Source organism: Cervus elaphus, chromosome 5 (assembly GCF_910594005.1).
Source record: "Cervus elaphus chromosome 5, mCerEla1.1, whole genome shotgun sequence".
Lineage (NCBI taxonomy): Eukaryota > Metazoa > Chordata > Mammalia > Artiodactyla > Cervidae > Cervus > Cervus elaphus.
Window position 1 is genome coordinate 108,294,307 of NC_057819.1, and position 25,649 is coordinate 108,319,955.

The 25,649-nt window shown below is 51.9% G+C and overlaps 1 protein-coding gene across 2 annotated transcripts in view; it reads right to left on the reverse strand.

Annotated features, from left to right (window-relative positions):
* The window catches only part of ABCC3 (ATP binding cassette subfamily C member 3), a 49,362-nt gene extending 25,760 nt beyond the window's left edge, over positions 1–23,602 (reverse strand). Inside the window, exons 1-12 of one of the 2 annotated variants that reach the window (XM_043904152.1) lie at positions 23,271–23,592; positions 10,145–10,321; positions 9,670–9,795; positions 9,327–9,464; positions 8,391–8,516; positions 8,119–8,180; positions 7,322–7,453; positions 5,744–5,935; positions 2,324–2,501; positions 2,064–2,225; positions 1,456–1,548; positions 12–215 (exon numbers count right to left, since the gene is read on the reverse strand). In XM_043904152.1, coding sequence (XP_043760087.1) covers positions 12–215; positions 1,456–1,548; positions 2,064–2,225; positions 2,324–2,501; positions 5,744–5,935; positions 7,322–7,453; positions 8,119–8,180; positions 8,391–8,516; positions 9,327–9,464; positions 9,670–9,795; positions 10,145–10,321; positions 23,271–23,315 — 1,635 coding nt within the window. In that variant the 5' untranslated portion in view covers positions 23,316–23,592. Of the gene's footprint in view, positions 1–11; positions 216–1,455; positions 1,549–2,063; positions 2,226–2,323; positions 2,502–5,743; positions 5,936–7,321; positions 7,454–8,118; positions 8,181–8,390; positions 8,517–9,326; positions 9,465–9,669; positions 9,796–10,144; positions 10,322–23,270 lie in introns of both variants that reach the window. The other variant, XM_043904153.1, reaches the window with a different exon arrangement.
* Positions 23,603–25,649: the final 2,047 nt, after the last annotated feature.

The following is a 25,649-nucleotide window of genomic DNA, read 5'->3' on the forward strand; positions in this document are numbered from 1 at the left end:
GGGCGCCTCACCAGGAAGGGGGTGCAGACCCAGATGAAGGTGGATATGGCGTGGAGGTAGGCAACCTGGCGCATCAGCCGGAGCTCATCCTGCCGGATGCCCTCCACCTGCTTCAAGAAGCTGGGCTCCCAGGCATATAGCTTCAGCACCTTGATGCCGCCCAGGATCTCGCTCATCAACTTGATGCGTGAATCCTTGAACTTCATTTGCTCTACCTATGAAAAGTGTGGCAAGTGCATACCCGAGCCCCTCCCCAGACCTCTATCAATAGGGGCACACATCTTCTCTGCACTCACACACATGGCAGCTAGATTCCTCACCACTCCTCCACCCTCCTCCCTGCCAGCCTGTGTTGTACCCCAGCCTGGAATGCCCAGGCCAAGCTCCCTTCCTCTCTGCTGGACAAAATCCAGCTCCAGCCTCAGTACCCCATCACTGACCATCCCAGGCCCCTTCCCTGGGTTTCTAAGGCATGTTCTCATAGGGCACCCTGAACATGTATGCCGCCTCAAATCCATGTGAGCCTGAGGGAATAGATCCCTTATTTCTCTTTGTTCCCCAGTCCCCAACCCAAGGTGTAGCAGGTCACTCTAATTTATTCATTCAGTCCCAATTTATTGAGTACCTACTATGTGCCAGGCCATGTGCTAGATGTAGGGCAGATAATAACAAACAACTGAAGGCCCTAGCCATCATAAAGCTGACAGTCTGATAGGAGAAGTAGCTAGGAAGCAAACAATCACCTGAATAAATGCTTACACTAAATCATTATGCATACTCCAATGGGAGTAACAGGATTCTGGGATAAGAATAATTTGGGTAAGAACTGGGAAATCAAAGTTTATGCTAGGAAATCAAAGTTTTATCCTATGCTAGGAAATCAATGTTTATGTTTATGAAGGAAGGAAAGGAACTGGGCAAGCAAGAAAAGCTGAAGCACCTTTCAGGGAACAGTATGTATGGTAGCCCAGAGGTATGCAGAGCTTGGTGATTTGGAGAAAAGAAAGGCCAGACTGGCTGAAATTCAGCCACATTCCAGGAGGTGAGGGCTTGAAAGGTGAGCAGGGGCCTAGTGGGTGGTAGTGGAAATTTGTCATTTATTCTATGTACAGTGGGAAGTTAGGGAAGACTTCAGTAAATGTTTGCAAATAAAGGACTGAATGACAGGCTATTTACACTAAGTGCAATGTAGCGGAGAAACTCTCGTTACACCAGAAGAGGCAAGTTCTGTCTGATTCTGGCTTGCTGTAATCTCTCTGGGCCTTGGTTCCTCAGTTGCAAAATAAGAATGTTTCTAAAACCCTCTCAGGGTTGTAAGGCTAGAGTAAGCTGAGGTTTGTGAAACTGGCTTACAGCCATCTGTACTCAGTAAGCAAGGTAGTGGATAAGGTCCAGGTTGTGACTGCCCTCCACCAGGCACCTGGCCAGGGCTCCAGGGAGGAGCAGCTCACCCACCTGGAAGGCACGCATCTTCACAGCCACAGCTCCGTTGAGCGGGATTAGCAAGATCATGAGAGCAACTCCAGCCAGGACGGAGGGACCCAGGTTCTGAGGGCGCACGATGGATAGATTAGATAGACAGATAGATATACAGAGTATATAGACAGAACCCAACAGACAGAGGCCTATTGACCTGAAATGCGGGGATGGGCCCGAAGCAAAAGTCAGTGGTCAGCCAAATAGATGGACAGTGAAAAGTAAACATACAGATAAAGCCAAAATTGCAAAAACATTTGCAGAAACAGCCAGCCATCAGGTAATGACAACAGATAGGGACAAACACTGGTTTCCATTGAAGGGTGTCCAGACACACAGGAAGGCAAATACAAACAGATAGGCAATGACAACCAGAGTCACACCCACCTCATCTCCAAGTCCCTCTTCCCTCCCCTAGGTTCTGTGAGCGGGACAATCACACAGGCTGGAAAGACTTGATTGCAGACACCAGCATCCTCATAGTTCTGTCCCCCACCCCTCTGCGGACCCAGAATAACTCTCTCTTGTCCCATATGAAGGAAGGAGAAGTCAGAGGAAGGAGGCAGAGAGCAGGGTTCAGGAGTCACCTGCCAGAGGAAGTACACTGCCAGGATGATCTGCAGGGGTGCTGACCACAGCAGATTGATGAAGGGGACAACATCCATGAAGCGCTGGGCGTCCACTGACATGAGGTTGACAATTTCTCCTACAGTGGACTCACGTTTGACTGAATTGGTGATGACCAGAGCCTGCAGGTGGATAGTTGGCTGATAGACTTGTCGTGCGAGTCTCTCCAAAGTTCCCCGGGGCTGGCCTCCCCAGCCCCTCATGCCCCGCTCCAGCTGACCTTCCTATAGATGACACCTATGATCCCCGTGCGAAACCTCAACCCCATCACAAAGATGCAGTGGTAATACTGGTGTAAGATCAGGGTCTGCATCACGGAGCACACGAACATCAGCCCGGCCACCAGGAAGCCCCACCAGGTGGGGGCCGTGGGGTTTGAAATAAATCTGATCAGGATGCTGCAAATGGAGGAGAGAACAGTAAGGGTGGGGAATCCCCCCAGGCTTTTCCCCTACTGCTGCTCTCTTCTTGCCCCTCAGTTTCCACTCTCTCAGGCATCTCATTTGGAGGCTGCTGGCCCTCCATAGCCCCAACCCAGACCATGCGAATCAGGGCAGAGCTGCCGCAAGGCTCTGCCTCCTTACTCCTTTCTGCCTCCACCTCCTTTCCTATCTACCATGGCCTCCCTCCACCCACCTCTTTATTACTCTCTGGCCACCAACCTCACTGGCCTGCCTGTCTTGCCTCCTTGGACCATGTGGCAGGAAGCAATGCCACATGTCTGTTGATTAGACTTTCCTGCATCTTTGCTTGGACTGCTGAGGGCTCTGAAGTCCAGTGCATGACTACGCAGACTCTTGCCATTTAAATCCATCCTCTTCAATATCAGCCCCCAGTGCTGAGTGCTGCCCGCTGACCTTCTCCAGGACCCTAATCTAATTCCTCTCCCACAGTCCTCTTCACCTCTTACCTTCTGATCTGTCCTCACTCCCCACCTCTCTCAGCAGTGGCCCACTTACTTGTTCCCATTGAGAACTCCCTACCAACTACAAACTTCCCTGCAAACATTCACCCTCTTCCATTTGCCTCAGGACAGAGGCATCCTTCTGACTTTCCACGCTGGATTTTGCCCCATAAGCCCCAGATCCCACCCACCTCCTCAGGAGCATGCTTCATCATTGGCCCCCTTTTGTCTCATCTCCAGGAACCTCCTCTCCACTGGCAGCTCTGTGCCTTTGCCGACTAACATGATCAAGTCTCTTCCATGTTAGGACAAATCTCCCCTTGGCCCCATGAAGCTTCCTCCACAGTCATGGCCAGGCCTCTTCTGCTGTGGGTTTGGGTGTGACTCCCCAAAAGACATGCTCAAGTCCTAACCCCTGGTGCCTATGAATGTTTCTTATTTGGAAACAGAATCTTTACAGATGTAGTCAAGTTAAGATAAGGTCGTACTGGAATAGGGTGGCCCCGAATCCAGTGACTGGAATCTTTATAAGAGAAAAGAGAGGTAGATTTGCACAGAGACACAAATGCAGACAGACAGACAGACACACACACACACATACACACACACACACACACACATACAGGAAGATGCCATGCAAAGATGGAGGCAGAGATTAGAGTGATGAGTCTCAAGCCAAGGAAGTCTAGTCTGCCAGCAGCACCAGAAGCTGAATGGATCTCACTCAGAGCCTCCAGAAGGAATCAACCCACTGACATTTTGATTTCAGACCATGCTTCCAGAATCATGAAAGAATACATTTCTGTTTTTAGCCACCCAGTTTGTGGGACTCTGTTACCCTAGGAAACTAAAAACTTTTATAGGAAGTTTCTAGACCTTCATTGGCCCTATCTCCACTGCAGACACCCTTCTCTCAGGCCCTTCCCCTTTGTCTCAGCTTCCGTTTTTGGCAAAGTCACCAACAAACTCCATGTTGCCTTCTTCAGGCTCTATTTTACCTGTCAACTTGCTTCACTGGAGGCCATGGCTTTCCCTGGATGTGTTCCCTGGCCCATAATCTGGATTCTTTCCCCAACTCTGGCCCCTCCAAGTTAGTCTTCTGCTCCCCCATATCTGTCAGAATGCCCTAGGACTCTGTCTCCCTTCATGTGAAGGCCCCTCTCTGGGAGGGGTTAGCCAAAGAGATGGAGCCCTGGGCTTCCATGATGACTCTGAAAACTCTCTGACCTCCCGCTAGCTGGGAATCTTGGGGGCCACCAGCACCTCAGGCCTGACATGGCAAAGATGCAGCTCACCACTCTGCCCAGTGCCCAGGTCTCTCTTCCTGTTGAGTTCACTATCTCAGCAAAAAAAATCCATCATCCTCTAGCCATCCGAGAAGCCAGGTCACCTTTGTCCCCTCCCTTTCCGACACAAGCACCCATTTCCAGAGTAGCTCCTGAATCCAGCTCATTCCTGACCTGGACTTTCCTTAGACCTAGTTGGCCCACTTCCATCTGGCTACACTGCCTTACACCACCCACACTACCAGCAGGGGCTGCTTCCAGATGCAAAGCCAGATGCCCCTCCCTGGCTTCAAATCTTTCAAGGATTTTCTTAGCTTTCCCTCTCTCCCTTTGTTGTTCTGCCCCTCCCTCCAGTCACCCTCCCTCTAGCATTCATAAGTACTTGGATTTCCTGAGTCATGCTGTTTCAGGCCTTTGTGACTCTGCACCTCCACCTCCTTCTTCACCTAGTTAGTTAGTTGCCTGTCCTTCCAAACTAGATAACCTCCCTGGCTGGCAAGAGTACCCTGCCCCTTCCCAGACTGGCTTCCTGCCCCTCTGAGGGGTTTTTCAGACACCTGAATACACATCTGCCCACACTGTGCTCTAATAGATTTACACACCGGTTTCTCCCACAAGACTTTAAGACCATATCTTATTTATCTCTGTATACCTAGGGTCTGGCACTATTCTGAGACCCTGGAGGCTCAAAAAATGTTTGTTGAATGAATGAATGCACAAATTCATGGATGGAGGGGCAACGGAGTGAGGGCTCCTTCCCATTCCCTCATTTGAGAGCTCCTTCTGATGGCTCAGAGGTTAAAGCGTCTGCCTGCAATGCAGGAGACCTGGGTTTGATCCCTAGGTCGGGAAGATCCCTGGAGAAGGAAATGGCACCCACTCCAGTATTCTTGCCTGGAGAATCCCATGGATGGAGGAGCCTGGTGGGCTACAGTCCATGAGGTCGCAGAGTCGGACACGACTGAGCAACTTCACTTTCACTTTCACTTTCTAGCCCAAGCTACTCAGGGGACAAATGGTGGAGCCTATCTGGAAAGAGCACCATAGCTGGAGTTCAGAGCTCTGAACTCAAATCCATCTTTACCAGCTGTGTGCCCTTGGTCAAATCACTTCATTTCTCTGAGTTCTTATTTCCTCATTTTTGTTGTTGTTTTTTGTTTTTCTGCTTCCTTATTTGTAAAATGGGAATCCTCTGTAGGACTGTTGGGAGGATTTAAAGAGAGAATGTTTGTTAAGGTATACATCAGGGTACCTGGCAGTTGTACTCGGGCCAGGTAAGTTGGATGTGAATGGGGAAAGGAGGTGCAAAGGCTCTGCCACTTGCCAAAGGTCACACAGAAAATGAGGCTAGCCCCTCCAGTTCCTGGACTGGGGCTCTTTTCCCACTGATCATCCCCTAGGCCAGCCCCTTGTCCCAGGAAGGGCCATATGGAAGGGAGCGTGCACAGACCTGAGCAGCTGTGGGTTGATAAAGGACAGCAGATCCTGGATCAGCTTGAAGCCCATGCTGAGGAGGAAGCTGGTGCTGAAGGTGGCCATCAGGGCCCGCAGGAAGGAGGGCTCCTGGGCCCGGGGTCGGCCCTCAAGCAGCACCTCTCCCTCGCTGGACAGTTTCTTCCTCGAAGCCTCTGCAGCCTGGCGTCTGGTCCGAGGAGGAAGGAACAGTGAGTAGGAATGGGTACAAAGGCCCCATGAAGCCAAGGGCCACCGGGGCTATTAAAGAGCAGGTAGGAGGGGGAGCTGCTTTCTTGGCTCTCAGAATTGGGACAGACAGTGCAACTTTCCAGCTGAGAATCCCCAAGTGACTCTGTCTCCAGGTTCTAGAGGATATATGAAGGGGTGTCTTAACTGCTCCCCAAGAACTATACACCCAGAAATTTCCAGCATCTGCCTCTCCAGGGCTGGCTCCAAGGAGAATGCTATGAGTAAGGAGACTTGGGCAGGGCTGGCTAGTGGCCTAGTCACTGGGGGGCTGAGCAGGGAAGGAGTGGAGGTGGCATGAAGGGACAGAAATAGAGTGTAGCAGGCAGACTGGAGACCATTAGGTCTCAGAGGCTCCAAGCCATGAACCCAAGACACGGATGACCAAGTCCAAGTCCCTGGCTCCTCCACAGCCAGTTGGCCATCAGGGGTTCAGACAGAGCTAGCATGGGACTTCTGGGACCCAGACTGTGGGTGGAAAGCAAAAGGGTTTGGTCCTGGGGGGTGGAGTGTAGGTGAAGAAGGAGGACTCAGAGTCTCAGATTTTTTGTCTGAGTAGTCAGCCTGAGACAGACTCCTGGGTCAGTGGGAAGGCCCTCAATCAGATGGTAATCTCCTCCAGCTGTTGCCTCCACATAGAAGGCAGGATTAAGTGGAGATGCTGGCCTTAACCTTCTCCTGGTCCTTTCCCCTCCCGAGGGAAGTCTCTGGAATCCACCCTTCAAGTCAGTCAGGGCAGTGCAGTGGTGACTGCAGGGGGCCAGACAGCTGGGTGTGGATTCTGCCCATGCCACCACCAGCTAGGGGACCTTGGGTGCATCATCAAACCTCAGTGTTCAGTGATGTCATCTGTCACACAAAGAGCTGGTGCAGTAGGGCTGTCAGACTAACTGGGTTAATCTTAGAACTACCCCCTCAGACAGACTGTTAGTCGCTCTGTTGTGTCCAATTCTTTGCAATCCTGTGGACTGTAGCGAGCCAGACTCCTCTGTCCATGGAATTCTCCAGGCAAGAATACTGGAGTGGGTAGTCATACCCTTCTCCAGAGCTTCTTCCCAACCCAGGGATTGAACCCAGGTCTCCCACACCGCAGGAAGATTCTTTACTGTCTAAGCCACCAGGGAAGCCCCTTGGACCAAGTAAATGCGCAAGTGTCAGCCATTCTCCAGCTGGCCCCATGCCTAAACTGCACACCCCAGGACCACTTGCACCTGTTTTTCTCTCCACCCCCAGCCATGTGATCCACCAACCTTGCCTGCAGGAGACCCAGGCTGTGTGAAGGGGCTGGGGTGGAGGGGTGCGGGGACCAGGGGAAGGGGGGCCTCACCGCGCTGCCTGATCTTGTTGCTTCTTCCACTCCTCCAGCAGCCTCTGCATCACCATCTGGGAGCGGTCCTCCTTGTTTAGGGACCAGAGGTCTCGCTCCTCCAGGGGCCGCCTATAGCCGAGGATGGCCAACCTGGAGTGGGCAGGCAGCACCACACTGGGTCAGAGTTTAGGAGCCTGGGGACAAGGGTCTCCAGACAGGAGGGTGTCCCTGGGGGGACAGTAGCCAAGAAGAGTGTCTCCTTTATTCCTACAGTGACTCCCACTCCAAGTTCCAGCCTTTTCTCCCTCCCTCTCAGATGCCCCATTGACTCCTGGGCCCTGGTGATGAAATTGATGCTGACGGGGGCCCTGAGCGATGACAAGACCCACTGGATGGATCCCAAGCCCAGGAGCTTCCTCAGTGCAACACGGTTAATGAGCTGTCACCGAGGTCACAGACATAATTCTCCTGCTTTAGCTCCTCTGAGAGATGCCCAAGGAAATGACAGCTGCAAGCTTATCCCTGACCAAAGAGCTGGGAACTAATTCTCCCTCTAGAACCCTGGGCCTGTCCCCATGGCCTGCCAGACCCTGGGCTGGCCTGTGCCCTGGGATCAGAACCAGACCAGGCCTGGCTTCTGTATTCAGCCCCCAGCCCAAACAGAGAGGTTTCCCCACCCTTGCCTGCCCCATGCCCACTGGGGTTCACAGTTCCTCAAGCTCCGGGATTCTTTGCCTGCTCCTGTTCCTCTTTCTAATCCCCCAACTATCCAACCCCACCCCCAGATTCCCAGGCTTAGGGAACAGTAAACTTACTTTGTAAACCACCAGAAAGATAGGCGGGAGAGGAAGCCAGCTCCAGCCTCTGGGCAGGGGTTCTAGAAGGTAAAAGAGTGAGATAGGGGAAATCAGGAGCGCACACCACCCTCTCAAGGCAGAGCAGAGGGAGGAGGGTGCCTCACTCCTTCCTGCTCCAAGCCCTAGTTTGCACACTCTGGAGGTGACAAGAAGATCGAATGAATCGGAAGGGCTGGGCTGACCAATGGGCTGTGGAACCACCTTTACCACCCAACTCCATTAAAACTTACAGGGTCGATATTCTTAGGGGAGAAAAACGGTGGCTTCTCTCTGAAGCAGGAGAGGATGAGGGCAGAGAGCACCAGAGCAAAGTAGATGTAGAAGGTCGTGAAGCGGAAAGGGTCTGAGATCTTGCCCTGGGGGAGAGAGGGGAGCAACATCATAGCTTGGGGATCCCTGGGCCTGCAGTCCAAAGGACTTCTTGGGGGCACAAGACCCCTCTGTGTAGGAGTCAGCCCCTGAGGGCCCCTGGGTCCCCCACCCAGAGGGTTCTGAGAGAGGGGAAAGATCATAGGGGGTCTGCTATTTGGTGGAGATTTGCCCTGCTCACCTACATCACTTTGTGTAATTGAAGAAATGAGGCTTCAAATGGCTCAGGAACTTGCCCAAGATCACAAAGTAATTGGATTGTTCCCAGCCTGTGCTCTTATGAATACACTTGACTGACTTCTCTTGAGATGGAGAAATAGGGAGATACTAGATTGATCCCCAGTGCTCCTACCACCACATCACCTTCCCCACCCACCCACCACTGAAGATCAAGAGGAAGACCAGGAACTGAGGGAGGTGGGAAAAAGGGGGAGAACAAGATAATGGGACTCCAAGGAAGCCAGAATTGTTCATGGTTGCACACACGTTCTCACTGCACAAACATATGAATTTGATGGTGGTGGCAACAGTGGCAGTGGCTACATTCCACAAGCAGCCAACGAAGGGCTCATCTTGCTGCATTTCCTTGGTTACACTGACTCTCACCCTGCTCACCAATCTGCTTCTCGGCAGAGAGGCAACAAGTAAGGAACGACACAAAAGGGACTGAACAGCAGAGGTGGTCCTGGGAGCTGGGGAGGGGCAGAGAGGAGGAGCCTGGGAGCCAACAGTGACCTTGAGCTCTGGGGCCAACCCCTAGACAGTGTGGACCTAGCAGGTTTCTCTTTTCCCCTTACCTGTGTCAAAGCTGAAAGGATCTTGGAACGGAAGGGGATGATGCCACAGACCACACACAGGAACCAGAAGATGATGAGAACACCCGAGGACCGGACCCCCTGCAGCCGCTCATACTGGATCAGCAGGGTGGCCAGCAGCTGTGCAGTGAGAGCAGCAGGCGCTGGGCCAGAGCACACATCTGGACCTGACTCCATCCCTCCCCACGCCCCATGGCTAGATGCTTCTGGGGTTACCCCCTTCTAAGGTGTCCAGCCTTCTCCTCAGAGCCCACAGTTCCCCCATCAGCATCCCACAACCCACTAGAGATCCTCCCCCACCCAGATCCCCTGGTCCCACACTGACCATGGTGACCCCCACCACCAAGGGGGTGACAAAGAAGACGGGGGCAGGGGCCCAGCCGTGGACCAGGCCATGGAAGGAGTAGAAGAGGTCAGCCCAGGAGATACACCACAGCAGGACGCCCAAGGCCTATGAACAGGGCATAGGTTGGAGCCTCCATCCTCAAAAGAAACGGAGAGCCCCCCCCCCCCCGGGGAGGGGCATTTGGTCCTGAAACCAACAGATCTGCCCAGGCCTGCCCTCAAGGGCCGGGCTGGGCACTGGCCGGAAGCTCCTCCAGAGTGGGGAGAGCATTGTTGGGGACCTTGACTGAACTTCCCCAGAGATTATCTCAACGGGCTGTAGACCCAGCTGGCAGGCTGCCATGGCCCTGAGCGCAGGGTGGGTGAGGCTGGGGAGCCCAGTCCAGTCACTGAGGTGGGGGAAGGGGCTCATTCAGGTTCCAGGCCCACCCGCAGGAGAGCCCTGAGCCTCTGACCGTTTTGAACCTGGAGAGGTGAGAGAGGACAATGTAGCCTTGATGGTGGCGCCGCAGGTAGAACAGGTAGCAGGGGAGAGCAGCCCACAGGTAAATGCAGGGGACCCAGGCCAGCAGGGAGTTCTGGAAGCAGGGAGTGAAGTCCGGGTTGTCTGTGTGCAGGGACAGGTTGGAGTCCTGGGAAAAGAGAGAAGAATTCAGGGGCAGCAATGGGCTCACGCTCCAGGAAGGGGGCTGGGCCAGAGAGCTGCTCCATGCGCCCTAGTGGTTGGAAGGTGTGTGATCTTGAAAGGCTAAGTGAGCAAATAAGCAGGCATTGTCCCAAGCATGAGCTCTCCCAGGAGGCTAAGGGTGCTAGTTTCCTCATTTCCTCATATTTTCTCTCTCTCTAATTGACGTATAATTTAAACACAATAAACTGCACCCATTTAAAGTGCATAATCCAGTGAGTGACAGTTGTACATACCTGCAAAACCGCTACCCACAATAAAGATATCAAATATTCCACCATTATCTGAGTTCCTTTGTGCCCCCTCTGCAGCCCATCCCTCTCAGGCAACCACTGAACTGCTTTCTGTCATTCTAGACTTCCACTCTTTATTTATTTATTTTTTTCTTTTTTTTTTCTCCCCCTCCTCTTTATTTTTTTTAAATTAATTTACTTTATCAAAGTAGTATATGCACATGGTTGAAGAGTCCACTTCCTCTCTAAGTCTCCCAGGGAAGGGGTAGGGAGCCTCTTTCAGCTTTAGTTGCCTCTCTGTTAAAAGTGGAGGCCATCCCCCCACCCCACCTACCTCCCTCAGTGGGAGTGAACTCAAAGGAACAAGGTGATGTCGAGAGAGCTTTGTAAACAAAGCCCTGGTGACCCATCCTCTCATTTTGCAGAGGACTGTCCTGGTTCTAGCACTGCAAGTCTTGGGTCCTTGGGAACCACTGGGTCCAGACAAGATCCCCACCCTCCGTTTTGTCTTTACACCTAAGAATTCTTTTGGAAATAGATGGGGGAAACTATTCAAACATATATTTTACTAAAATTGTTTCCCCCAAGGCCACCGACGAACTAATCCTTTTTTCCCTTCTTGCAAAGTATTAGACATTCTTTACAGAAAGCTCATCAAATATAAACAAATAAAAAACAAGCCTCACCCACAAGCCCACTCACCTAGAGACAATACCAAAGGATAGAACCTCCTACCTTCTAATTGCCAGTTTAAAGAATTACCATTTTTATTTTTCTCAAAGTTATAACATGCATATAATTTTAAAAGTCTAACTGTGAAAAGGAAAATGGTACCCTGCCTCATTACTCCCCACCCCTAGCTCCATTTTCCTGGGGTAAATATGTCAAACATGCTAACATTGTTCTGGGAGCTACTTTCATGATTTTAAGCAATTTGCTTTCATTATTATTACATGATCTACCACTATTTGGTAATTGCTATTTTCTTTTGCCATTTTCTTCTCACTGGAAGGTAAGGCTTTTATCTCCCTCTCCACTTGAACTCCCTTAGCCTTCCAGTGTAGAAACATCACAGGCTGTTGCTAAATAAACATTCAGAGTTTACATATTTTTGACTATGTAAATATTGTTCACTGCTAAGTTCATTGCTACTGACTCTACTCCTTTCAGTTTGACCTTAGGCAAGATGCTTGAGCTTTACCTCTCTGGGCTTTAGTTTCTTCAAGGGTAACACTGGGATGATAACATCTCCCACAGGGCCCCTCCCACCTGGCCCCTCAGCCATCAGTCTAGCCCAAGCTCTCTTCTCTTCCTGAGCAATTTCCATGGGATTCTCTTCCTTTCTGGTCTCTTCCTTTCTATGCCCTATGGGCCCAGATCCCTGCCCACACTCTCCTGGTCTTCCCCTTCCTTTCTGGTCTTTCTTTCCTTCTAAGCCTCTTTGTTGGTTCCCTCTCTTGGCATCAGAGTGCCCCCAAACTCAGTCCTTTCCTCTTCTCCATCTTCTTTTCCATCTGCACTCAACCCCAGGGCAATCTCTTCCAGTCTCATCTACGTGCCAATGGCTCCCAAGTTTATCTCTTCCTGTGCATGCCTGCATGCTAAGTCGTTTCAGTCGTGTCCAACTCTTTGGGACCCTGTGGACTGTAACCCACCAGGCTCCTCTGTCCATGGGATTCTCCAGGAAAGAATACTGGAGTGGGTTGCCATGCGTGCTCCTCCAGGGGATCTTCCTGATGCAGGGATAGAACCCACATCTCTTACGTCTCCTGCATTGGCAGGCAGGTTCTTTACCATTAGCGCCACCTGAGAAGCCCTAACTTTACCCCACCACTCTCCAAATCCTCAACTCTATATCCAGCTGCCGACTGGACATCTCCATTTACACATCGTACAAGAGCCTACAAGGCCCCCACAGTGTACCTTCCTGCCAACCTGTGACCTCTCTCACTGCTTCTCCCTCCATCACTCCAGCCAGTGGCCTCACTACTACTTCGGAACACACCAGGCATGTTCCTGCCTCGAGGCCTTTGCACTTGCTGCTCTCTGTCTGGAACACTCCTCCCTTAGGCATCCTTAAGTCTTTATTTCTCTTTGAGGCCTACCTTGACCACTCCGTTTATTATTGTCTCTTGCACCCTATCTCCAGCATTCCCTTAACCTTTCTCTGCTTTTTTTTCCCCTATACCTACCACCTTCTAACATGCTATATAATTTAGTAGTTTAATGTGTTTTCTTTCATCTCTTCCTGCTGGCATATGTGTTTCTTGAAGGAAAGAATCTTTTTTTTTTTTAAAGAATCTTTATTTCATTTACTGATGTATCCTAACTACTGAGAGCAATGCCCAGCACGTACTAAGTGCTCACTAAAAATTTGCTTTAAATAGATTAAACAATTGTTGAATAAATGAATAAACAAAAGGATAACCTTGTACCCTCCCTCTAAACCTTCAGTGGTTTCATACTGATTAGAAGACAAAGGCCAAGCATGGTATTCAAGTCCCACAGCTGGCCTTGAACTTTCCATCTATCTATCTAAATTATTAAACTATGTGCCTGAGTTCTATCATCTTAAGAAAACAGTTCACGGAGTGGTCTGCACACCCTGCTTCCTGTTCCTCAGCCTGTCCCCACTCTTTCATTCCATCTGGGTCAGCACTCTGCCTGTAATGCACCTGCCCACAGCTGCGAGATTTCTGAAATGCAATGTTGTGCCCCTTGCCTCGTGTCCCCAGACATGCTCCTGGAGCCAAGTCCAAGCACCCCTCCTGCCTTCCCACTGCTCCTTTCCCCCACTGCCAAACTCACTTCACTCTAAATTGCACTCCTACACCTTTTTTCAGTCTGGTCCCTCTTTCCACCTGTCAGAATCCCAATAACAATAGAGCAGGGTGACGGGCCCAGCTTAGGACCCACCTCTCCCATCTTGAGCATCCTTCCTGCTCTGAACTCAGCACTTAAAGACCTAAAGAGCCGCCTTCCAGAATACGTCTTCCACTTGATGATGCTCCGGTAAAGGCCTGCTATGGGCTTGGTGGGGAGGTTGGGGAGGTGGGGTGGAGGCACACTTGGGACAAACGGTTCCTGCCTCTAGGAAGCGTGAGGTCCACAGACACACTGCTTTGGGGGCGTTTCACTCAAACCCTGGAAAGCAGAGGTTGCGCCACATACATCTTATATTCTAGAACCCAGTACTCGGTAGTCACTCAAGCAATGCAAGCTAAGGCCCAGCAGACTCTTGCTGAGCACTGGCACTCAGCCCATGGCTGAGGACTGGATCATAGAGCGGGATTACACTGTAGGCCTGGTCAGGCTCTTCCAAGATGGGGGAGGCAGACACCCCGGCCTGCATGGTTTTCCTCTTTAAGACATTTCTTATCCGAGTATAATAAACTTAGAGAAAAGTACACACAGCTTAAGTATACACCTCAGTGAATTCTCACACACTGAACATGATTGTGTAACTAGAACCCAAATCAAGGAACAGGACATGGCTGATGCCCAGAAGCTCCTCTTGGGCTTCCTCTCAGCCACTCCTCATCCCAGGGGAATTTTGTTCTGAGTTCCAACAACATGTGATTTTGCCCACGTGGGACCTTCCTATAAACGAAACCACACAGCCTAGATCCTTCATGTCTAGCTTCTTCACTCTGCACTGCATTTGAGGGGTGGCATCGTAGCTCAGTCGGTAAAGAATCTGCCTGCAATGCAAGAGACCCGGGTTCGATTCCTGGGTCAGGAAGATCCCCTGAAGAAGGAAATGGCAAACCACTCTGGTATTCTTGCCTGGAGAATCCCATGGACAGAGGAGCCTGGCCAGCTGCAGTCCATGGAGTCGCAAGAGGCGGACATGACTTAGCGACTAAACCACCACCACCATATCCTCAGTGTTGAGTGTGGGGATTCTTCCTCCCCATTCTTACACGTGGTCCATTGTATAAAAGGACCATGTGGAGGAGGAAATGGCAACCCACTCCACTATTCTTGCCTGGAAAATCCCAGGGACAGAGGAGCCTGGTGGGCTATAATCCATGGGGTCGCAAGGGATCGGATACGACTGAGCATGCACACACATAGTAAGGAAACATTTTTGTTTATAAAAGTTCTACAGTATACTAATGCATATATATGGAATTTAGAAAGATGGTAATGATAACCCTATATGCAAAACAGAAAAAGAGACACAGACATACAGAACGGACTTTTGGACTCTGTGGGAGAAGGTGAGGGTGGGATGTTTCGAGAGAACAGCATTGAAACATGTATATTATCAAGAATGAAACAGATCACCAGCCCAGGTTAGATGCATGAGACAAGTGCTCGGGGCTGGTGCACTGGGAAGACCCAGAGGGATCAGGTGGAGAGGGAGGTGGGAGGGGGGATCGGGATGGGAAATACATGTAAGTCCATGGCTGATTCATGTCAATGTATGGCAAAAACCACTACAATGTTGTAAAGTAATTAGCCTCCAACCAATAAAAATAAATGGAAAAAAAAAAAAAGGACCATGTACTGATCCATTCCACCCTCAAGTGGCAGCCACACCCTGTTTAACCCTTCACAAACCCATTAATCCCATCCTCTTAGTTACCAGTCCGATACCTGGCCCAAGACCATACCCAACTCTATCACCTGGTCTTTGGGCCGGAGGGAGTGAACTACTGACCTCTCTGGGCCCAACTCAAGCTACTCCTTCTACAGAAAGCATTTCTGGGGTGCCCCAGCCTCCAAGGGGCTTGGCTTTGCTTTGCTTTGTATGGTCTTGGCACTCAGGCAAATGACTATTACCTGAGAGAGATCGAGGCCCTTTATGTTTCAGCAGCATTTTATTATAGCACTTAAGTGGTCATTATTCCAAAAGAAAAGAAGAGGAACAGTATTAGGCCTGGCTTGCAAAAGAAAAAACAGGTTCCACTTGCTCTGGCAACAGGTCCAAGGACACCTGGCAGTCAGGAGCTGGGAGGAACAACCAGGCCTCATAACACCGAGACACTCCCACCTTATGCTCCTTGGCCCTGCACCTGTGAATAAATCTTCTCTCTACAGCGATGTGAGCCCTTCGGGGTAGACACTGGGCCTTACTGTTACTCCTCTCCTCTCTTGCCCTACACCTTCCAGCACAGGGTCAGGTACAAGGAGCAGCCCAGATTGACCTTGTCAACCAAGGTCTATTCATTGACTGATGAGGGAGCGCGTGTGCAGGGGGATCAGAGCCTGAGTTCAAAGGCACAACCAGGAATCACGCTTGCGAGGGGTCAAGGGCAGGGCTCTTTGAGGGAGGCACGGAACGGCCATGAGAACAGACCCTGATGTAGAGGACCCAGTGTGGGCTGTCTCTTTGGAGCTGTGGAATCGTGTGTGAGTGCCTTCATCTCTCTGAACCTGTCTCTGACCGTGAGTAACAGCAGTAGTGATAGCATCCCAGCCAGCTCACTTCGGGGGGAGAATGAACAGCAAGGCACCTTGACTCAAATAGGGCAATACTGGAGGAAGCAGTCACGAGCAGAAGCTGCTGGGACCTTGTTTTGGTTTCATAAACTTCCATTGTGGCAACAATCAAGAGATCTTAGGAGGACCAGATGACCCACAGGGAGATTCGGCCTGGGCTCAGTTGGGTAGAGCCCTCTCCAGGAGATAGCATACCGGTCCATGCCTCTGTCCCCAGACTGTCTATTTGCCTCAGACATTCTGCTAAGACCTAAGGACTTCCCAGATGGCTCAGGGGTAAAGAATCCACCTGCAAATGCAGGAGACACAAGAGATGTGGGTTCAGTCCCTGGGTCAGGAAGATCCCCTGGAGGAGGAAATGGCGACCCACTCTAGTATTCTTGCCTGGAAAATTCCATGGACAGAGGAGCCTGAGGGGCTACAGTCCATGGGGTCGCAGAGTCAGACACGACTAAGCATAGCACAGCACAGCAGCCTGCTAAGACAATGACAGGACCCACCACATACATGTCCAGAATAGAACTCCTGCTGGTCCCTCCTCCAGACTGCCCACCTCAATGCAGGAAAATGCTTTCCTTCTCTCAGGCTGGAATCCTCCAAGTCATCCTTGGTTCTTTCTCTTTCTCTCACAACTCACACCCAACCTTTCAGGAAATCCTGTCTATTCTCCCTTCAAATTATTAGGTGAACTACATGAAAGGATTATATCCAATGCTTTTTATGTATAAAAAGGCATCTTCACCTGAATCTCCCTGATAGGTCCAGGATCCAACTGCTCCTCTCCACCCCACTCTCTCACTTGGATTGTGGCATCGCCCCCTCTCTCATCTCCCTGCTTCTGTTCCTGCCGCTTACCCAGCAGTCTCCTTCAGCACAGCAGTTAGAGGCAAGTCTTCACGAAACCTAAGCAGGACGTCTTAGTGACGCACCATGTCACTGCTCTGGTTAAAACTTGTCAAGGGCTCCCCATTTCACTCAGAGTAAAAGCCCAGGGTGCCTTTGAGACCCACATTATCTGCTCCCCTGTCTCTCTGACCTCAGCTTCCCCACTGCCCTCTCTCCCTTGCCTCCCGCCCTCTGTGGTCTCCAAAGGTCAGGCCTGCACTTGTCTCAAGGCAGTGGTGCTGCAGCATTCCCTCATCACCTGCAAGCTTGTGCTCAGATCTCAGATCTTGTGGAGGTCCACCCTGACCTTTCTAATTAAAACTGGAACTGTAACCCCCATCCGGGCCCTGCATCCCCACCCCTGCTAGCCTGTCCTCTTTTCCCATAGCCCTTACCGTTATCTAGGATAGTATCACTATCTAGGATAGTATATAACTGAGTTATTTGTTATGTTTATAATTTTTCTGTCTTCTTCCACTGGAATATGTGCTTTGTGAGGACCGGTTTGTTAGTTCTGCTGGGCCAGCTAGGCAGCCCCACTGCCTAGAAGAGTTCCAGGCACAGAGACCACACTCCTATGCATTTGTGGAATAAAAGAAAGAAAGAATAAATGGACAAAGAAGTTAAAGTTACCCTCTAAAGCCCACATCTGCAGCTGAATGCCCAGGAGCTCAGACTGTCCCCTCCTTGACACCAAGGCACTCTAGAGGGTCTCTGACCCAAGCAAAGCTAAGTGTAAAGGACAGGGTTGGTGGAGGTCATGGACCCCGTACTACTCCTTGCAACCCCACAGGGCAGGATGGGTGATCCCTTCTCAAACCACCAGCCCCCAATCCCCAGTCTGAAGAACACCAGCTGGGCTGGGAGCCAAGACCACAGCCTGCCCCCACTGCCACCCACACAGTTTCCACGGCAACAACAACAACCTTAACAATGTGATTAAACAGCTGGATGGGACTGATAAGGTCTGGAACCCAGAATGGACCACATACCGGGGAGCCCCTTCACGGGCACCAAGACTGAAATCCCTAGAGACCCAGGCAGGGGACAGGTGGCGGTAAGGACCCAAGAGCCCTCTGCCACAGCGCCTTTAGGGACTTTCCAGCCCCCGGGCGCCCCAGGCGTTTTGATAGCCTCTGTCGAGAGAAGAGTAATTACTTCCTTAATCCTGTGTTGTGGGGAGAAGGGATCAACTGACAAGTTCATTATCTCAGCAGAAATGGAGATACAGAAAAAGGGCAAGGGCCTGTTCACACGCACTAACTGTAGCCTTTGGAAGGGTCTGGGTCTGGAGGCAAAAATCTGTGGCTCACAGCCTGGCCGGCCCGTCTGCTTCTAAAAGGGCCTTGGCAACCAGCAAGAACTTCGGGTACTTGAGCACCACTGTGTTCCAAGATTCTTATTTAATGTCCACAACAGCTGAGACTCATGGCTGAAAAGTGACCAGCCCCGGTTTGCATGGGCTGACGCCAGACCTGACCCCAGGCCATGCAGCTCCAGAGCCCCAGTTCCTGTCTGGGTTCCAACATGACATGAACCATCCTGGGGATAGAACGTGTGTGTCCAGATCACCTGAAACATTAAAAATCTCCTTTCAGCCGTACAGCCTGCCCTCAAACCACCTCCTTGCTGTGGCTCTTCTCACAGACCAGAGGGAAAGAGGCTGCCATCACAGGGTAACAGACTAGCCGGCATTCTGGGAGCCGCTGGACTAGAAACCTGACTATCCAGTTAGAAGGAGAAATCCAGTCCACGGATTAGCCCCCATGAGCACCCACCCCAGCCCAGGAACACCTCCTGGATCCAGCCCTGGAAACAGGAGCAGCTCCAGGTCGGGGAGGGGAGGCCCCACACACAGCAGTGACACATCCAAGTCTCACTGCCCCACCCCAGGTGCAGCACAGATCCTGCTGCATCTGTGCCCCTGGGTCAGCCACGCCAGGGAGGGGTGGACACGACCCAGGTGCTCTGACCCTGCCTCCTCGGCCAGTCAGCTGGCAGGCCCCACGGGGGCCTCCCTCCCTGGGGGCTGGTCCCGTGCTCCAAGGTCATTTCCTGGTGAGAGGACCAGCAGGCGGGCTTGGCAAAGTTCCCTCCCAAGTGCCACTTCCTTGACTCACTTCCTTCCCTAAGTCTCCAGCTCTCCAGACCAGGTCTGGGACATCAGGGCTTGGGAGAGGCCAGCCTGGGGACCTCATCTTTCTACCAGGAGACAGAAGTTCACAGGCTCAGTTTTGGTGCCCCAGATGGGATGGAGAGAAGGGAGTCCAGAGCCCCTAGGCTGGCAGGGAAGACTGGGTTTCTGGTGGGGGTGGAGTTTGGTGTCCAGTAGGCTGAGGGGTGTCCACCTCCTACTACCTGCTTGAGCCATCCCTGCCTCTGCCAGTTTCCCCAGATCTTTGAGGGTTACTATCTTCATTTGGGAATCAAAATACATTGAAATTAGAGCCTTGTCTGTTACTCATATGTTACGGTGGCCACCTATTCAGACTGTGCAGTGACCCAGGAGGAGGCCGGGGAAGACCCTGACATCCCAGAGCCTTAAAGTCCACAGAACCCTAGTCATAACCCCCCTGAGTCTGAGGCCCAGGTCCTCAGAATCAGAACTGAGCAACTAGACCTGAAGGAGGTCCCAGCTGGAACTCAGAGAGGGGGAGCAATTTGCCTAAAGTCACACAGCTGGTGAATAACAGAACGGCACTAGCTGGAACAGAGCAGGAGACACAGGGAGGGTCTAGGGACTAAAGCCCTGCCCCTCCCCAGGGTGAGTAAACGGCCAAGGGGATAGTGAAAGTGAAAAATGGTGTCAGACCAGTAGGAGACCCACAGGACTCTGCCAAGAGCTGCTGCCAGGTAATTCCATGTGGTGAGTGTGGACAGGGTCAGGGAAAGAGGTCTGAAAATCTCAGAGGAGGAACTGGTGAGTCTCCTATTGACAACACGTTCTCTCTTCCTAGCTGGTCGCAGAATTTCAGGCCAGGACCCCACCTCCTTCCTCTTTCCAACACCCCCACCAAGTGGTTGCTAACCCCGTGCTTGAGCCCCCCAGTGATGGGGAGCTCACTATTGCTCAGGCAGGCAGTGCCATCTTTGGACAGCTCTCTTGGTTAGGACCGTTGGATTTCTAAGCCTGCATCAGCCTCCCAGGAATTTCTTGGAGCCATCAGATGAAAGTTAATTCTGCAAACAGGTCAAGACCTCCTTAGGACAAACAGCTGAAGGCCCTTCCTCTGTGCACACTCATTACCATGTGGGTGTTCCCCTGTCTCCACTGCTCAGAACAGAGTAATCCTCTGGGCAAGAGGCGACATGGTACATCAAAGGGACACTTCCACCTTCTTTGTTCTAGAGGCATCTCGGGATCCATCATCCCTGGGCCACTTGGCCACAGTTCATTCCCTTGGAATTTATTTCCACACACTCCCAAGCATGATCAGAGATGCTGGTAATTCACCCCAAAGCGTGTAGAGGTAAGAGAGAGAGTCAAAGAAAGGATGACTCACTCATCCAGTGCACAGTGTGTGTGAGTACATAGCATGTATGCACATGTCCAGGGGGTTCAGGAGTCCCCTTGGGGTTCTTACTCTCACCTTTAGCTGGGGCTAAGGCAGATGGATTTATCCACAAATTACCCAGCAAACAGCTGAAATGGGAGCCCCTGGCCCAATGGCCTTGCCAGCCCTTTTTTGGTAGGTCTTCCCAAATCTAGACCTGCTAACCTCATCTCTTCCTCTTTATTCCTCTTCCCAGGGATATCATGACCCATGAACATCTTACCAACAGAGAGTTTTAAGTTCTCAAATCACTTCACATTCTGTTTCTAATTTGATCTCCATATGTCTTGTGAGATAGTTAAGAGATGGGTTATTTCCCCATGTCACAGGTGGAAAAACAGGCTGGGAGGATAAGCTAGCAAAAAGGCTTGGTAGAACAAACAAGTGGCCCAGAGGGGCCTGAACCATATCTCTTGCCCCTGCTTTTCACCCTTGGCTCAGGTATTTTCTGGCTGCCCTGAACCAACTTCCAACAAAGTGGGTCATCCACAGGCCTCAAAGATAAAAGGTTCAGGGACAAGTATACTTGACACACAAGGAATATGAGCTGTAAACTAGCACAGCATCAGTGAGGAGCCCTGAACTCCAGGCCTTCTGGGTAACTGAGCTAGACCTGAGGTTACAGCTCCAGCCTCCAGGCCTCAGACCCTGCTCCCCTTGTCTCAGCTCTGCAAACACTCAGAGGATGAGCTGGGAACCTTCCTGCTTTTTCTTCACCCCCCTCCAGTCACCAGCCACACCGGGTGTAGCCTAGAACAGCTTTCAGGAGCCAAGAAGATAATGTGGAAAATGGAAGGTGCTTAGACATTGAAGTCAGGAAGAGGAGTGGTCAGTTCCCTTGTCATCTGAGGTATCCAGTCAGAGACCTCGATGGAGTCACCTCTTGAACCTAACATAGATGCACTGACTCCCATGGACCCTGGGGTTCTCAGAGGAGGTGCACATAGCTCATAAGCAACAGGAAATTCAGGGACCAGGGAGTCCAGAAGCCCAAAGGTTCACAGTCAGGCAATGGCAAAGTAAGAACCATATCTCAGGGTCCTGTTTTCCAGTCCAGGAATCTGTAGCTGACTGTCACGTGACCTTGAAAAATCCCTTCCTTCAGTTACCCCTTCCTTCAGGTCTGTAATCAGGGGCTGGACCGGCTGCTCCAAGTCCACAAGCTCTGACACTTGGATTCCACAGTATCATGGAAGGCCTGAGAACAGGAAAGGAGTCCTGAGTTCCCCAACTCCTGGTCCATTAAAGTCTGTTCTTGGGAGAGTCCTAAGCTTTTAGGGTTAACAGTCTACCCAGGAACAAGGGGCCCTTGCATTTGAGGCTTGGGCACATCTGCCCCCTTGATTTACAAGTCCTCTGCTTGGCCACCTCAGACACTGTGATCTGCCATGGCTACATCAGCCAGGCTTAAGTGGCAGTGAGAGGAAGTCTACTCCTGAGCCAAAGGGACAATCTCTGGACTCTGGTAACAAGTGACCAGGTCGGGCTGGAAGACAGACGGGGTTCCAGTGGGGCTGGGCAAGAAGGAGAGCCAAAGAGAACTCACACCATCTCTGATGAATCAATTAGTGGCCCAGAGAAAAAGAGTGATCCCCCAAATCGTTTTTTACAGGTATTCCAATGCCCCACATTTAAAAAATCCATGTAACTCCTCAGTCCAGCCCAAACACAGACCAAGGGTAGGGTTCCTGACTGTATACACACACTTAAGTACACACAGGCACACGCACCCACACAAGCACCCACCCATGGATAACACACATTAGGCACATACAACACCAAGTACACCTGTACAAACACCTGAAATGGGAGAAAGATTTAGAGACTGGGATTCTGAGGCCCTGGATCTGAGACCAGCCTACATTGGGCAGGCCCAGATAACCACCTCGAATCTGAGTTCATCTGTAAAACAGAGATGCACCACTGCTTGGCCTCCCAGAGTAGCAATGATGACCAAAGGAGCTGCTGTGAGCAGGTTTTGAAAACTGTAAGAAAGCTCTTGGGCTGTCTACTTGGACTGCACCTGAACTAGCGGGGAGTCTGCAGTCAGCAGCCTGAAAAGCAGCCTAACATCTTAGAGATTCGGTGTGTGAATCAGAAGGTCTGCTTTTCTATCCCAGCTCTAAGCCGTTCTAACTGGCTGATTTTGAGCAAGTCTCCAGGCCCTCCTTTCCCCATCTGTAAAAGGAGAGGGTGGACCAGGAAATCCTGATACCCTGTACCTGTAAGGCCCTGCCTCCAGAGTGAGGTCTGCCTCTCACTCCTGCAGCGGGGGTAGCGAGGATCGCTTGCTCTCTGGTGGCTCTTGCCCAGAGGAAAGAAGGAACTCTTCCCAAGAGGGCAGGAACCCTTGAAGGAGAGGAAAGCCCAGTGCAGCCAGCCTCCCAAAGCACCTGGTCAACCAGGTGGGGGGGTGGGCACCCAAGTCCTAGTCCACGGGGCAGGTGCTGAAGGGTTATCAGCATCTGAGGGACCGGGACATGCCTCTTCTGCCCCCTGCAGTCAGCCCCAGAGAGGGACTGGGGTGAGGGGGGCAAGCGGGGACACCTTCTGAATTCAGGATGCCACCCACCGAGCCCTGAAGGAGCCTAGTACTTGGCTTTCCCAGACTCTGCCATGCGGCTGGGGGGCGGGGGGGGGGGGGGAACAGGGAGGCCACTAGGGACCAGGCTTTGGGCGGTGCCACCCAGGCCTCCTCCCCGCACCACAGCGCCTCTCCCCGGCGCTGTGTAAGGGCTAGCCAGTTCGCGCCCTCAGTCCGGGGACACCTCCTTACCCAGAACTTGGAGCCGAGCTCCCCGGAACCGCACAGAGCGTCCATGAGGTCCGGGCGCGGCTGCGAGGAGGGTGAGCACTATCGCCTACCAGCCCGGGACAGACCTAGCGACCGCCTGGAGCCGCCTCCGCCCCGGCGTTCCGCCCCGGCCCGCCCCCGCAAGCCCTTCCCCCAGGCCCTTTGGGTCGAATTGCGACAGCGCCTCCCCGAAACTGCGGTCCAGGAAGGTTTGGGGGGCAGGAGGAGGCCACTGACACAGCGACAACCCCTTCAGGTGGCCCCTGTGCCGCGTCGAGAGAAGTCCCAGAAAGATGAAGCTGCTAGGGCGGGAGCTGGGTCTGTTTCCAAGAGGGACACACCCAACCCGCTCCCGGACTCTGCTGGGGGAGGGGCCCCCCAGGAGTCAAGGAACGTGGAAAGGGACTTAACAAGACTCTCTCCGTGAATAAACCCCTGCCACCTTCATCTCTGAATGTCAGTCTCCTCATCTGTGAAATGGGAAGAGCTTGTTGAGTTATCTGGGAACTGGCAGAGACCAACACACAGTGTGCACGTGTGTGTGTGTGTGTGTGTGTGTACACCCAAGGAGAGAGAATGGGAGAGGGTCCCAGGATCGTTCAGATGGTGGCTTCCCATGATTATCTTGAACAGCTGCCGGCCTGAGGTTCTGTCCCTCCCTGATTTTGTACCAGCTGCTTCAGCCTCCACTTTTATTTCTGTAAAACAAGGATAATCAAGGTACCTATGTCACAGGATTTCTCTGAAGATTAAATGTGAAAGGTATGTAAAGCCTCGAGCATATCTCCTGGCATATTAAGTAGGCTCCACTTCAGCCTGGTAAGGGTGGGAGATGGGTAGGTGAGGCTCCAGGAAGGGCCCCACATTAGCACATCCCTCCTAAAACCAAGTCACCACATTCCCCATCTGTAAAATGTGTTGGGGGGTCAGTGGCCTCCTTCTCCTGCTTTCCAAAGCTTGACCCCTCCCTCCCTCCATTTTCCACTCCCCTAGTCATCCTCTCTTCCCTAACGTGACCCCAGAAGCCAGTTCATCACCCCTCTTGGGATTGAGAAAGAATCTCCCGTTCCCCCAGCACCTCTTCCCTGCTGTTGCCTCCCAACCTTGTTCCTGTCTGTAGGATCTGCCCAGGTGATCCCTTCCCTGCACTTGTTCTTGAAAGAAAGTATTTTCTTGCTTGGCTGCTCAGCAGCAGGTGTAGGTGGGTGCCAGCAAGACAGCATAGAAGCCACAGCCACCTCCTATCCCTCTGGGCAGACAGGAAGTCACCAGAAGGAAGTCTTCAACCATGAGCTATCAGAACAGAGATCTGAGCCAGCATGAGAGGGGTGGAGGTGGGAGCAGGGTGGACAAGACTCCCCCTTCCCCAGGCAGGAGACTGGGGCCTCTCCCCTGCCACTGGGCAAGTCTTCTTAGCCCTTTGTCTGCCCCACTCCCCCCCACTCACCCAGTCTCCTGGCCCCCTCCATCTCTGAGCCAGACTCTGCAGTTTTCACACTCCTGTCACAGTCTGTCTTGGGTTATATTTAGTTGTGAAGAATCAGTCTTCTTTGTCAGTCTGAGAGGTCCCCGAGGGCAGAGATCGACAGAATCACCTCCACCCTTGCCACACCTTGGGCAGAATCTTTAGTATACAGTGTGACAAGCCCCTTGATGTCCGTGGGACTCAGTTTCTTGAGCAACTTGGACAAGATGCCATCTAGGGTCTCTTCCCACCCTGCTGATCTAGGCTTCTATGTGGAGCAGCTGGGAATCCTCCACCAACCTTTCCTCTAGTTTGGGACTGGGATGCTTGGGTTCTGCCTTCAGCATCGTGGCTGCAGCACCATCCCCTTTGGCCCCAGCCTTCCCATTTTGCTACTGAAGAGCCTTTCCCTAGCCTGTGGCATTGGGTGGGAACCTCCAAGATTGAGATCGTAGTGGGACACCTAGCAATCCTTGCTTCCTCCCGTCTCTCTCTCTTGAGGCATTCATTGGGAGTTTGCCCTTCCTGGCCTCTCATGGAATGTGGCTCCTTTCACAAAGCCATTGAGTAACAGCTACAATATTCCTAGACATTAAGCTGCTGGTCATTCTCACCAAAGCAAGAAATGTGAGGCCCTCCTTTTGTCCTGCAGAGTCAGGATGAGCTCCATGTCTTCTGAATGCTGGGCTATTTCCATGCATCCTCTGGGCAGGATAAATTTCCTGTGTCCTTCGCTGTTGTGTCCCCCTCAAGACTGCTTGGCGTACTTTCCTCCCAATGCCTCACTTCCCTTTCTGCACCTGACAAACTCTACTCATCCTTGAAGATTTTACTCAAGCCCTTTTCCCTCACACCTTCCTTGAACCTCCCCTACCCCAATCCTGAGTAGGGATCCT